Source organism: Triticum dicoccoides, chromosome 3A (genome assembly GCF_002162155.2).
Source record: "Triticum dicoccoides isolate Atlit2015 ecotype Zavitan chromosome 3A, WEW_v2.0, whole genome shotgun sequence".
Taxonomy (NCBI): Eukaryota; Viridiplantae; Streptophyta; class Magnoliopsida; order Poales; family Poaceae; genus Triticum; species Triticum dicoccoides.
The window spans coordinates 24106492-24120444 of NC_041384.1; the positions used below are offsets into that span (position 1 = coordinate 24106492).

The 13953-nt window shown below is 45.8% G+C and overlaps 3 protein-coding genes across 4 annotated transcripts; 2 read left to right on the forward strand and 1 right to left on the reverse strand.

The window, feature by feature from the left end:
- Positions 1-695: 695 nt before the first annotated feature.
- LOC119271043 (protein DETOXIFICATION 32-like) lies at positions 696-2966 on the reverse strand. 2 transcript variants are annotated; one of them, XM_037553012.1, is made up of 7 exons: positions 2725-2966; positions 2081-2625; positions 1906-1992; positions 1519-1814; positions 1314-1432; positions 1138-1224; positions 696-974 (listed from the first exon to the last, which is right to left on the reverse strand). In XM_037553012.1, exons 1-7 carry the CDS (start codon positions 2920-2922, stop codon positions 801-803), a joined length of 1506 nt encoding a protein of 501 aa, XP_037408909.1. In that variant the 5' UTR covers positions 2923-2966; the 3' UTR covers positions 696-800. The 2 variants fall into 2 exon arrangements, with proteins under 2 accessions (XP_037408909.1, XP_037408910.1); XM_037553013.1 differs by having other exon boundaries at positions 2081-2630.
- A 5747-nt stretch (positions 2967-8713) lies between these two features.
- LOC119266806 (putative disease resistance protein RGA3) lies at positions 8714-9318 on the forward strand. Its single transcript, XM_037548084.1, has one exon. The coding sequence runs from the start codon at positions 8714-8716 to the stop codon at positions 9293-9295; it is 582 nt and encodes a 193-aa protein (XP_037403981.1). The 3' UTR covers positions 9296-9318.
- Positions 8781-13405, forward strand: LOC119266805 (putative disease resistance RPP13-like protein 1). The gene is made up of 4 exons (XM_037548083.1): positions 8781-9841; positions 10441-12564; positions 12701-12804; positions 13110-13405. Exons 1-3 carry the CDS (start codon positions 9347-9349, stop codon positions 12716-12718), a joined length of 2637 nt encoding a protein of 878 aa, XP_037403980.1. The 5' UTR covers positions 8781-9346; the 3' UTR covers positions 12719-12804; positions 13110-13405.
- Positions 13406-13953: the final 548 nt, after the last annotated feature.

A 13953-nucleotide genomic window follows, 5' to 3' on the forward strand; every position in this document is an offset into this window, starting at 1 on the left:
ACTAAGATATAACCCATTGTACATCATGTTTTATTGTCATATCTTAATTGCATGGTGGGTGTAAGATAAGATTGTCTTATCAACCATTGTACATGTCCTCAGTGACTGCCAGTGTGTGCCCTCATTGTCTGTGCAATCCTCCATTTCTCTGAGTCACGTGAGAGGTGCGAAGAAGCTCTTTTTGAGAAATTGTTTAACTTGTCTTTCATTTTTCCTTTTAGCCGATTTTTCCAGATTAGTTGGTAGTGTGACACTGCTGGAAGAAACTGATCGAGTAGTACTCTCATATTTCACCAAAGGAAAACCCATGCAGGGCTTTGGGCCGTGTTGCATGCATGTGACTTGTGATGCATGGGGGGCATGAGGCGTCGCTGGAAGATCTGCATCCGTCCCTTCCTAGACAGCAACATGTTCTGCAGCTGGCCTTTACCGCAGCAGGTGTGCCCATAAAGGCCCGTACAACGCAACAAACTCCATAAATTCAGTGCAGCAGCTCCCACCAAATTTTACCAGCCGATCAAACTTGATGCCTTCCTCTGTACTCCCTCCATAAACAAATATAAGAGCGTTTAGATCACTACTTTAGTAATCTAAACGCTCTTATATTAGTTTACAGAGGGAGTACGTTGGTTCCTCATTGAAACCGTACCCCCACCCGCCTGCCTTCGGACAAGAAAAGAGAAATAATAGTAGTGTGACAGTGATGAAACGAGCCACCTACTCTTTCCTTGCTACTGGAGTAGGAGTATTTGACAACTTTGATCAGTGATCAGTGCAAACACGGGAAAACAGATGAACTTCTATACTACTACCTGTTCATTACACTCTAACTCTATATTTCTCTCGCGTGTCTGCATACAAACTTCATCATTTACAGTGTCCATTTGCTCATCTTCTCTACATGCCGCTGTGGCCAACGGCTGGTCCTCATTCTTCCCTCCGACCTCCTTGATCCTCGCCGCTGCCAACAGGGCCTGTAATAGCACAGGATTCTTGTTGTTTCAGTAACAGGTCATACTAGCAAGTTAGATGGGTACATTTAATTCTGCATTTTTTATGCCAAGTTACTATACTACTATGTGGTGTGTAATTATATTAGGTGACTAAGGTTGACAACTGAGGATGAGCAAGATGTACCTGTTTCTCCCACTCTGTTCTCGTAACAATGACAAGAACTATAGCCATCTGTAGCAAGGTGCCTGTTAGCATGCCCGTCCATACCCCCTGCATCCATCATCAGATGAGCAACACATAATTTCTTCAACTTGATCTCGGCGATCCGAACGAAACTATTTTCTGACTGAGTAGCTTACCAGTGCGCCAAGTTTGAGCTTGAATCCAAGAAGGACACCAACCGGAATGCCTACCAAGTAGTAGCAACCGATGTTCACGAATGCCACCTGCAACTGCCACCCTGCCCCTACAGCCACACCTGCAAATTCACAAACCGTCGAGATGAAGTTGATAACCATGTTAAATTGTTGATTAAAGCCATAGACCTTCTGGGTGTTCTACTACCTGAGAGCACTGGCCCAATGCTGCTGAAGAAGACGGTGACGGCGAGCAGGTACCCCAACCTCGCCGCTCCGTCGACCAACTCCTCGTCGTCGCTGAAGAGCCTCGGCAAACCTCTTCTCCAGATGAAGAAGACGGCCATGAAGGCGGCCCCAATGAGCGCGGATGTCATGGCCGCCATGGCCACGGAGAACTTGGCCTCCTTGGGTCTGCTCGCTCCGAGCTCGTTGGACACCCTGACGCTGACTGCTTCGCTGAAGCCCAGCGCCACCATCATGGTCCAGAACTCGTAGTTGATGCTGTCAAATTAATTCTCCATGTTAATATGGTGCTTGTAATTAGAGAATATGTAGAGTGGCGTACAAAAAGTAAACAAGAAGGAACACTCACCAGACTGACATGATATCAAGCTGGAGCTGGCCATTCTTGAGCAGACCCACAAGAATGAGCAATGCGGCGTAGTACCAAAACTCCAAGCTTTTTTCCCAAATTAAGTTACAAAACCTATGAAAACTCAAGTAAAAGTATGGATCTGCTCAACTGGAAAATTAAATTTTATACCAACCAGATCATGGCGGCAGACACGAGGGAGATCTTGACGAAGGCGGCGAGGTTCCTGAACGCGAGAACGGAGAACCCCTTCCACGCGTCGGGGAACCGGCCGCTGACCAGGTAGGCGAACTGCGCGGCGTCGATGAGCCAGTAGGAGACGTTCCCGGCGACGGCCGCGCCGCGGAGGCCGTACCCGAGCCGGTTGACGGCGACGTAGGTGAGCGCGACGTGGACGGCGAGCGCGGCGCCGGTGATGGCCGTCAGGGCCCACACCCTGCTCTGGGTCTGGAAGAACTTCTGCAGCGGGAAGTTGGCGGCGTGCGCGAGCAGCCGCGGGATCGCCCACCGCGCGTACGGCCCGGCGGCCTCCGCCACGGCGGCCGGCTGGCGGAGGAGGGAGCCCAGAATCGGCGTGGCGAAGGCGTACGCCGGCGTGAGCGCCACCGCGGCGGCGCCGCAGACGATCCACGACTGCTGCACGTACACGCCCAGAAGGTCCAGCTGCCCGGCGCCCACCGCCTGCCCGCACAGCGTGTCCAGCGCGCAGCCCATGCCGAACTGCGCTGCCGCACCGCACGCACGATTGATTATTAGTAAGATTTCTCGCACAGAGATTGATTGGATCTCTTGGCCTGCGGTGTGCCGCGATCTACCTACCAGGACTCCGTAGGCGAAGCCCTCCAGGATGCTCTCCACGACGGTGACCGCGGCGAGCTCCACGACGCCGATGTGCCCCACGAAGCTGGCCGTGACGAAGCCGATGGAGAACTGGAACACCTCGGTGAGGACCGCCGGGAAGGCCAGACGCCATAGCAGCTTCGACTCCTCCCAGCTCTTCGTCGCCAGCGCCCTCATCACTACCAACCACTCTCTCTCCGAGAGGGGAACAGAAGATGACGTGTTAATATCACAAGCTCAGTACCAAGGGCATCGTCAACGCTGACTCGTAAATTTACACCCCCATCCGTCCGCGGAAGAGGCCACTCCACATACAATTCGAAGATGATTTCAACTAACCAGACGAAATTCATGCAAATCGGTTGATTTTCATATAAACTAAAGCACATTCATTACAATTCGGACATATTTTAATTAAACCCGGCTCTAAACCTAATCTAAATGATCGCCATCATCCGTCCGGGTGTGAGCACCACGAAATGAAGCTTCAACTCCGCCTTCACATTCTCCAGCTCCGCCTCGGCAGTCTCCAGCTCTGCCTCCGCAGCCTCCATCTCCGCATCCATGAGCCTCGGGAAGTGAAGCTTACCGCCTTCACGTCGCCGCCAAGCGGCTAATCGGCCGGCGATGTTAAGCCCACCAAGTTTGGCTTCAACGGGAGGAGAGGAGCGGTTGCCTTCTTGGGACCCGAGCGCAGGCGACCTCCCATGCTCTACTCTTCCTCGTCGCCGGCGGTGCTTGCGAACGTGCCGACTTCGTGGTCGTGACAGCGGGGCGCGATCGAGGCGGAGTTGGCGATGTCCTCATCCTCGTCGCTCTTGCCCAAACACCTCATCCGCAACCTCGCCCATCTTCTTGTAGCGGCCTGTAAATCTAACTGATACTAGATGTACCGCCAACAGTCGCAACGGATTTCGTGGGCAGTGCGGTAGGAGTCGACCAGCGCCTCCTGCTCGGCCACGTCCACGTCCGACACTATGGTTGTGTCGGAGGTGAGTTGCGCCTCCGCGCGCTGGTGCTCGTCGAGGACGCCAAGGTTGTAGGCCCGATCGGCCTGCGCCTGCCAAAACTTGGCCTCCCGCTCCTCTCGCGGCATATCCGTGTAGTGGGCACATGCCTCGCCCATGGTGATGCCGACATGCACCGACAAGTATGGTGGCGCCAGCTTGTCCTCGGCCGCGTCCTCCATTGGGACGTGCGCAGCGCCGGCCACCGTCTGCCTGCCGGCTGCAATGGTGGTGATCTCCTTTTTTTGCTGGGATGAGAGGCTACCCCAGACGGCTTTGGAACTCTAGGAGGCCATGGTGTGCGTGGTGCAGAGAGGAGGAAGAAAGCGGAGGATGATGCATGCGGGGGATGGCAAGGCAACCCACAACGTGAAAGATGATGAGCGGCAGAGGGATGGACGGGTGGCGCCTGCTAGCCGTTCTTCATCAACTGCACGTGTGTTTAATGTAGGTAGGCGGACGGACGGGCTGTTATTTGAACACGGGGCAGCCACATGCACTCGGAAGCGGCGAGGGCAACACCCTCACCGGCAGGCCGTTTCAATGTCAAAGCGCGATGAGAGGGCACGTCGCTCTAAGCCGGCATGAATACAGCACTGGTACTCTGGAGCGGCGCTAACCGACTTCGGGCGGAAAAGCATGCGGGTGCGGGACGGCTTTTTGGTGGGCAGGGTAGTCAGGAGTGAACGTGGCAGCGTGTTTGCCTTCGGTTTGCGGGAAAAAGCACATCCAAACCGCCCTGCAGGGTGATACAGACCTGCGTTGGATGACAAAATATGTCCGGACCGAGCGGTCCAGACGGTTGCGGGTAGTTTCAGGATTCGCATTGGAGATGCCCTAAGCTAGTTCATAAGTACTCCCTCTGGCTGAAATTATTTGTCGCTCAAACGGATGTACTAGATATATCCGTTTGAGCGACAAGTAATTTCGGATGAACAAAGTATGTTATAAATGTGTTTATCAATATTTGAATGATTGTTTTGAACAAGTAGAAGGTGGAAAATAAATACTGTTTATGTGAAGAAACACTTCACCTATCGAATTTAAATAGTGTTTGTGTATTTAAGAAAACTTCACGAATTTCACTGTTAACTTTTTACAAAATTTAAATGAATTTGAAAAATGTTCGCAGAATTGAAAAATGTTCACGGATTTGAGAAAAAGTTAGTGGATTTGAAAAAAGTTCACAAAATGTGGAAAAAGAATAAAAAAATTAAAAAAAATCACAAAATTGAAAAATGTATATGAATTTGATGAAATTTCATGAATCTCAAAAAAGTTTTAAAATTTCAAAAAGGTTCACAATTGTTTTTAAGAAGATCATGAATTTGAGAAAAGTTCACAAAACTGAGAAATATACACGAATTTGAGGAAAGTTGATGAATTGGAAATTTTATAAAAGTTCATGCATTTTTAAACATAAAAATGGAAAATGGAAGAAGGTAAAAGAAAAATAAATAGAGAAAAAATAAAATGAAAAGGAAAACAAGAAACAGAACAAAAACCGAGTGAAAACACCAAGCAACACAAAACCAAGAAAAAAAACAACCGGAAGAGAATGGCGCACTAGATGGACCAGCCCATTTAATTCCAACGATCGGCTGCTGTGGGCGCCATGTAGGAAAGGTCAGTACATGATGCCATAAGCGACGAATAGGAATTCGCAACGCTCGGAGGAAGCTACAGTTGATTTTTTTTCTCAGTTTTTTTTACCTTCCTTTTATCTTTTTAGTTTTTTTTTCTCGTGTACAGAATGCATCGGGGTACAGGTTGTACTGCACACGAAGTGCAAGTTGCTTGGAATACTTCATTTTCTATCCAGTGAATCAGTGCACCTTTTGTGGTGTGCATCATCATCCCACCAAAACTGTGACATCACATCTTAGATACCTCTGCAAATTTTTATACAAGTTTTAAAAACGGAGATTGCATAGGTTGGTATTGTTTGTGCCACGGACTTTTATGAAAACTTCCTTGCCTGCTGAAGATAGGCATCTTTCTTTTCAACTATTTAACCTCTGGATTAAATGGTCCACAGAATATCAACATCACTTTTTATCGAATCCAATGCGGTCGGGATGAACAAATATTTGTCATACATAGCTTCTATCATTATATTACTAAGGGTAGCAACACACTCGGGCCTTCATATTGACACCGGTGCTAGAGCTGAAGAAGAACTTGATTTATCCACGCTAACAAGTTGCCCAGATGCCAAACAGTACTGATCAAATATTGATTTCAAACATTCAACATTTTGTGTGTTGGCTTTCATCAAAATTAAAGAGTTATCAACAAAGTGTAAATTGGTGATTGTTTGTGCATCACGGCATACCTTGACTCCCACTAAGTCACCATTCTCTTCAGCATGTGACAACGAATATGCCGGTCCTTCCTTACATAGCAAAGACCTCTCGTTGGTTTGACTATGTCGGCTTCCTCAGAATTAAATTGTGTATTTTGTATTTCACCAATGTCACACAAAGCATAACAAGCTTAACCCAGTCGACATGATAGCCTTCAAAGGAGATTGCCACGTCTTGACTTTCTTCCCTACCCAATCCACTCTGGACAGTTTCTTTTTACAGATAGGGAAGCCAAGGTAAGAAAATCAAGGCACTCACTTTGAAGTTCAGCTTGCGAGCTACGTTGAGTTGCTCGTCATATAAGCTTGTAAAAGTCAATCGTAGAACATACAACAGAATCATGACTGAACGCAATGATGTGTGCATCTCAAGGAATGGATCATCTATATAAACAACGCAACGTCCTTTACCATTTCCACAAGCTGCCATAGAACAAGCCGGCAACAAAGATCAACCCACCCTGCATCTCCAACCGATTGAAGGTAATTGCAGCTCGTTCTATCTCTATGCACTCTTTCTCCCAAATATCTGATATCTGATCGTCAAGCCTTTTTGTAGTTACTTATATTCTTTTTTGACAAGAGATCAATTCCCTGTTTTTCTTTCTTTGCGGAAACCATCGTGGCATTAAGTTAAAATTTGCGGGCATGTTTTTCTTTTTTTTTGTCAACCTGAAACATGTTGTCTGTGTTCTTGAACATATCGTCCGCAAATCTAAAATTCTGCAGGCGTAGTTTATTTTCTTGTCAATATCTTTGCAGAAAGAGAAGAACTTATAATACAGTATGTTTCTACCTGTGTTCTTGATTGTATTATCTAGTTTTGGAATCGAAGGAGCTTCTTCTTCCTCCTCTTCTTTCCCCTTTCTCCTACCTCCCGTAGCGCGCTCGTCAGTACAACGCTGGCCCTGCTCCTCTTTCGCTTGGTACCTCCGCGCGCAGCGTCCCATGGCCGTACTCCGCAGCACCTGCCCGCCACCGCCTGGCCGCCCCCTGCAACCCCACTCCGCCGCCACCCACGCAACGCCAGCCCGCCGCGGATGTTGCCGGTGTGCTTCTGCACTGCGTCCTCGCCGGACAGCCTCCCGTCCGAGCCCAAGCTAGCCGGCGCGACGGGTCTCCGTTGGGCGGGCACGGCGCGGGTAGGTGCGGCAGGAACACCGGACTGATCCAAGGGTTCGCGTTGCATATCCGCGGCGCGATGCAGCCACGCAGCGCGCCGCCCCGCGGCCACAGCGAGGCGCCTTCAGGATTCTGAATCCTTCACGACGCAAGCCAGGTTCTAGATCTGCACCTTTGACTTCGTTACACCTCACTGTATATGCAGTCAAAGTTGATTAAAAAAAAAGGAACTTTTTATACCACTGTCTCTCAACAATATATGTTCAGATCCCTCAATTTTTTTAATATATGTTCTGATTTATCTGTGCACAAGGTCGTTCATGAATGTTACATACAGGTATATAGCTTTAACCTCCGTATCCGTATTGCGTTTTCTTCTTGGAAATTACCACCTTCGGAGCTTTTGTTGTATTTGGCTGCTGAACCTTTCTACACACACAAGCATCTACTGACTTGGTGTCTATATATAAAAAAGCTTTATATAGAAAGCTAACTGTAATTGTTATTACTTTTTTGTGAATTAAGTTTCCTAGTGGATCCCAGAATTATAATGTTCCCTTTTATCGGGTTAAAATGTTGCCATTTTCAACACGTCAGTAAGCATTGTGTAAGTATGTGCAAGCTTAATGTGCGGCTGCGCTGTATTTGGTGTTCATTCTTTCAGAACAGAGATTTTTGGTGTTTCTGAAAATTAATCTCAACCTAAGGCCATTCAAATCGGACCTCCTTTTCGAATCTTTTTAACACCGATACATTTTCAGATATTTCAACACCATCTTGCGTCGAATCATATTAGCTAGCAGCATGGCCTGTAAGACTTGCATATAAATGATTGGTCATGTTTTAAATTTGTAAATTAGATTTATTGGCTCGAAGGCTCGCGTTGAGCAACACACAACTTCCAAATTGTCTCCATCCGTAATATAAACAATGCTACTCCCTCTGGCGCTTCCACACAAGTTACAGTAAGAGCAAGACCAGAGGAGACTTTACCAATCCATCTCTGATCTGTTCCGTTGATTGAAGTTAATTTCGCTAACTTTTTGTAGTTTGTTCCGTGTGCCGAGATCACTCCCTCCTACTCCCTCCATCTCCATCTCGTAATATAAGATGTTATTACAACCAATATATGAGTACATTGGTTGTTATAACATCTTATATTATAGGACAGAGGGAGTAGTATATACCATGCAGAGAATTTATGGGCTTTCTACTCTTTATTTTTCTCTCCTAGTAATGTTGTGCTTGAGTGTAATTCTAGCTCTTTGTCGTTAAAAAATGTCTTCGTGTTCTTTTCTCGGAAATGGGGAACCCTTTGCTTTTGTATATGGCATGCATGTTTGAATTAGCCAGGGATTCAGAAGATAACTGGAATCAGACTACATTTCAGATACATTATTGGTGAACGAACTTATTATCCTTTTTCTCTAATTATTAAATGAGATAATGACATGTCGTTCAGTTTCAAGCATTCATGGGATTGTGTGGTGATCATTATGATAATGAAAGAGTAATTTTCTTTATATGTTCCGTTCTGGCAGCAAAAACAACATCCTTCCTGCTGATGGCAGGAGTTTTGGATGCTTTGGCATCTTACGTCAGCAACATGCTCACTGAGATGGCAATAGAAGAAGTGGCCATGCTGATTGGGGTCTCTAGCGGGATTGATGACCTAAGCGTCAAGCTCAGGGACCTAAAAAATGTTCTTGCGGATGCCGATAAGTTGAATATCACAGACGAGAGTGTGCGGGAGTGGGTGGAGGAACTGAAGCGCGCCATGTATCACGCCACTGACATCCTCGACCTGTGCCAGCTCAGAGTCATGGAGCAAGGTCCATCCAAGGACATGGGGTGCCTTAATCCACTCCTCTTCTGCATGCGAAACCCCCTCCATGCCCATGAGATCGGGAGCCGCATCAAGGCGCTCAACCAAAAGCTAGATGAAATCTCCAAGAGGGGCGGTAGTTTCAATTTTATCAAGCTGGAAGCCTACCAAAACCAAAAGACAACCAACCCTCCTGCTGTCAACCACAAGACAAATCCATTGCTGGAGTGATCGAGTGTGGTCGGGGAGAAGATTGAAGATGATACAAGGGCACTTGTTCATATGCTCCTGATGGAGTCAGGGGACAAGAGTGATAGCATCATGGTGTTTGCCATAGTTGGTGTTGGTGGAATTGGTAAGACTACCCTCAGCAAGAAGGTCTTTAATGATGAGGCCATCCAAGACAAGTTCACCACAAAGATATGGTTGAGTGTCACACAAGAGTTCAGCGAGGTTGAGCTGTTGCAGACGGCCATCACTTCCGCCAATGGAAACTTGCCAGGGCCAGGTGGTTGGTCTCAAGACAAAGCTTTGCTTGTGCCGGCTCTTGCGAATGCTATCAGAGACAAGAAGATATTTCTTGTGTTGGATGACATGTGGGGCATCAATGAATGGACCAACTTGCTCAAGGCTCCCTTTAGCCACAGCGCTCCTGGTAGCCGAGTCCTCATCACATCAAGACATGAAGCCATTGCTCGAGGCATGAAAGCTGTGCATCCTTACCACCATGTTGACAAATTAGAGCCTGAAGATGCTTGGTCATTGCTCAAGAAGCAGGTGAGTGTATGGCTACTAGCAACCTCTGCTCTGTCTCAAGTAAATAATCAATAGTATATTCATTTATTAGCACAGGCCATAGCCATATTTTCCAGCAGTCTTTGTGCTTCAGTACCTTAAGTGCATCCGCCGTTTATTGCGTCTCTATGTATATATGTTCATTGTTGTTTGATGAATGATGCTGCTAAGATTCGATTAGTATGTTTACCACGGCAAACTTGTTGCACTTTCAATGCATGTAAACCTTATTGTTCTTGTTAGCTCCACAACTAGCTAACTAGACTTCCCTAATTAATTATTCTAGAATTAATTACGCACATTACTTGCTGTTCAAGCGGCATGTTCACGGATTATTATTTTTGTTGAGAGTAACTAGCTCTGTTAGATTATCATTTTGATGTTTCATAACTGTAAGACAAGCAGAGAAAAGGGCACATCTGAGATGTCCCCGTGAGTGGAGCACCCAATCAGTTATTAATCAACGGATAGTTCCATGTTTTTGTTTGGTAACTTATGAGTACATCAGCTAGTCTAGTAGCCACTCCAGTGTGTTTGTGTGTGTGTTTCTTGTTAACTCTACATGCTTAAACTGCTTGCAGGTACTCACAACAGAGAAAACTGAACCTGCAGTTGATATGCTTAAGGATATAGGGTTGCAAATCATAGAAAAATGTGACGGGTTACCGCTTGCCATAAAAGTGATGGGAGGACTCCTATGCCAGAAGGACAAAGAACGACGTGATTGGGAAAAGGTTTTGCATGATTCTATATGGTCAGTAAGTCGTATGCCAGAAGAGCTAAACCATGCAATATATCTTAGCTACGAGGACTTCTCTCCATGTTTAAAACAATGCTTTCTGCATTTCTCCCTTAAGCCTGAAAGGATAAGTTTTACCCACGTACAGTTTGTGGGAATGTGGATTGGTGAAGGATTTGTTCATGGGGACTCTGATAAATTTGGAGAATTAGGAAATGAGTACCATAAGGAGCTAATATTGAGGAACCTTATAGAGCCGGATCCGTTATATTCCAGTCAAACTATTTGCCACATGCATGATGTTGTCCGATCATTTGCTCAATTTTTGACTAGAGATGAAGCACTAGTAGGTCATAGTGGAGAAATTCTTAATAGCAAACTTAGTCTGCCAAAGTTTCTTAGGTTTTCTGTAGAAACCAAAGGCGGGCAATCTGATGAATTTGAGTGGAGATGTTTACAAGAGCAAAAATCGCTAAGATCGATAACAATAATTGGGAATTTCAATATTCAGTCTGGTGATTCGCTGATGAGCTTTTCAAGTCTTCGAACTCTACATATAGAGTCTGCAAATTTTGCTGCATTGACTGAATCTCTATATCAGCTCAAACACTTGAGGTATCTAACACTACAAAACTGCAATGATATAAACAGCCTGCCAGAGGACATTCACAAGATAAAATTCCTACAACACCTTGGTCTTGAAGGTTGTAGGAGTCTGGTGAAACTTCCTGACAGCATTGTCAAGTTAGAGGAACTGAGATTTCTTGACCTTGACGACACATGTGTAAATAGCATGCCTAGGGGTTTCTGTGCCTTGACAAATCTGAGGGAACTGTATGGGTTCCCAGCCTACGTGGATGGTGATTGGTGTAGTTTGGAAGAGTTGGGACCTCTTTCTCACCTCGTTCATCTTGGATTAAAGGGTTTGGAGAATGTAGCTGTTACCTCGTCCGCCTTGAAGGCCATGCTTGTTGCAAAAGTACATCTTACCTTAATGAAATTACACTGCACCAATACACTTGACAACAATAGAAGAGTACCCTCTGAGAAGGAACAAGGAATAATTGAGGAGGTGTTTGATGAACTCTATCCTCCGTCTTGCATCGAAAATATTAACATCCAAGGATATTTCGGTCACCAGCTCCCAAGATGGATGATGTCAACAGCAACATCGCCTCTCAAGAGCTTGAGGTTTCTAACAATGCATGAACTGGTTTGTTGCACCCAACTCCCTGATGGCTTGTGTCTGCTCCCATGTCTTGAGCTCCTAGCAGTTGACCGAGCGCCAGCTATCAAGCGTGTTGGGCCTGAATTTGTGCAGTCCCCGGATCACCGTCATCATCCTTCATCCCAGATGACAACTTCTTTTCCAAGACTGCATCAGATGAAACTAAATGCATTGGTGCAATGGGAGGACTGGGTGTGGGAGGAGGAAGTGCAAGCTATGCCCCTCTTGGATGAGCTTAGTATCGTAAGATGCAATTTGAGGTGTATCCCCCCCGGCCTTGCATCCCATGCAAGGGCTTTGAAAAAAGTATATATGAGCAACATCGAGCGCCTCGACTCTGTTGAAAACTTTGGTTCCGTCACTGAGCTCAGGCTGTCTCACATGCCCGAGATGACTAGGATCACTAATCTTCCCAAATTGCAAAATCTTGAGATCAGCTTCTGCTCAAAGATCGAGTTACTTGAGCAGATGCCTGGACTCAGAAGACTTGCGCTGAATCTAGGGTACAGTGAGAAACAACTACCGTTATACCTACAGGCTGTGAAGCCAAGTCATTTTTTGTTGAACTGCAGCCGAAAGGTACTCACCTCCATGGCTTTGGGAAAATCTGGCTCGGAGTGGTTCAAGTTCAGCCACATCCAGCATGTTGAGGTTTATGCAAACGATGGAGGCAATGAGAAAAAATGGCACCTACTGTACACAAGAGAGCCCTACAAGATCGATACAAATGTTGTGCAGGTGATAGTTCTGTCACTCTTTCCAAACATAATAGCTACTCCTTTTGGTAATTCCATGCATCTGCATTTCATCAGTATATATATGCTAGAGCCTGAATGAACATATTTCATGTTGCTTTTTCTCTCTTAAATTGCAGGATTACTCGGATGAATAATAGGACGTACCATAAGGAGAGGAAGGACTATGGAAGGAAGGATGCAACATCATCCAAGGTTATATGTGATAGAAGCAGAAGGAAATGTATGTCTTCTGCTGCTACTAGTACTTCTACTACTAGCCTTATTTTCATACCCTTAAGTATTTCATAGGACCACTGCTACATTTGCCGTGAATAGTGGTACTTCTTTTTCATCAAATTGAATTGAATTGACATCTGGATCTGTTGTTAAGGTACAAAATGTTATATATGTCATTACAAGCTTTTCAACTGAAAAGGAGATTTGGTAACTGTCATTATATGTGTTATAATTTAGAACACATATTCAGGCATGAAACTAAACTTCCTATGAAGGGGGTTTATAACTGTTTTGATCAAATGCATGCAGGTGAATCGACGGCAGCCTCCCCCTCTTCCTGAAGCCAGGAGCTGGCGGCTCATACATATCAAGTGGGCGCATCCATGGAAACGACGATACAGTATGAAAGCGAGATGGAGAAAATGATACTGAACTTTATTTTTTGCGAGAAGGTGTAAGCCATGTATTAAAATTATCCAACCCTTGCAAGGCCATCCTTAGAAAACAGAGTACTGTACATTTGTTCCATATATGAGCCCCTGGTCTGTTCCTTTATTCTTATTGCCTGGTTGGACAGACTCAGTTTGATGAGCAGGTGAGGAAGATAATAGTATACATATTACATATATGGTGGCTTTTACTGTTCTGAAATGGAACTTGATAGGCCAAGCAGCTGTATACAGTTTGTGAGCGTAGTGTCATACATATTCAGAGAGGGTGACTGAAGATCAGATGGCACGATGGTCTCTGGAGACAATGGAATTCTTCGCGTAGCGGGGCGTGTCGCCATATCCCAACTTGCTGTCTGGATTCTGGAAGGCAATCAAATGAAGTTGGTCTCTGGATTATTATTTGGAAGGAAACAGGAAACTAGTAATTCAGGTTAGTTGGTGGTTCTGAAACTGCAACTGAATACGCTGTGCTCTGCTTCAGTTCAGTTCAGCAAGATGTTGTTAGTCGACCCGTGTGGACCGAATTGTCATACCTATCCGAGCCAATCTGAGGCGAGTCTGTCACTTACGGATCTGTTTGGAGCAGCCATTTCTTCCGTTTCCGCTCACTCAAAATCTCCTCCGCAACTGATACGTTGTCGTTACCTCAAAAAAAAAACTGATATGTTTCCGAAACTTTCCTGTCGGTTTTGGGAAGCTTC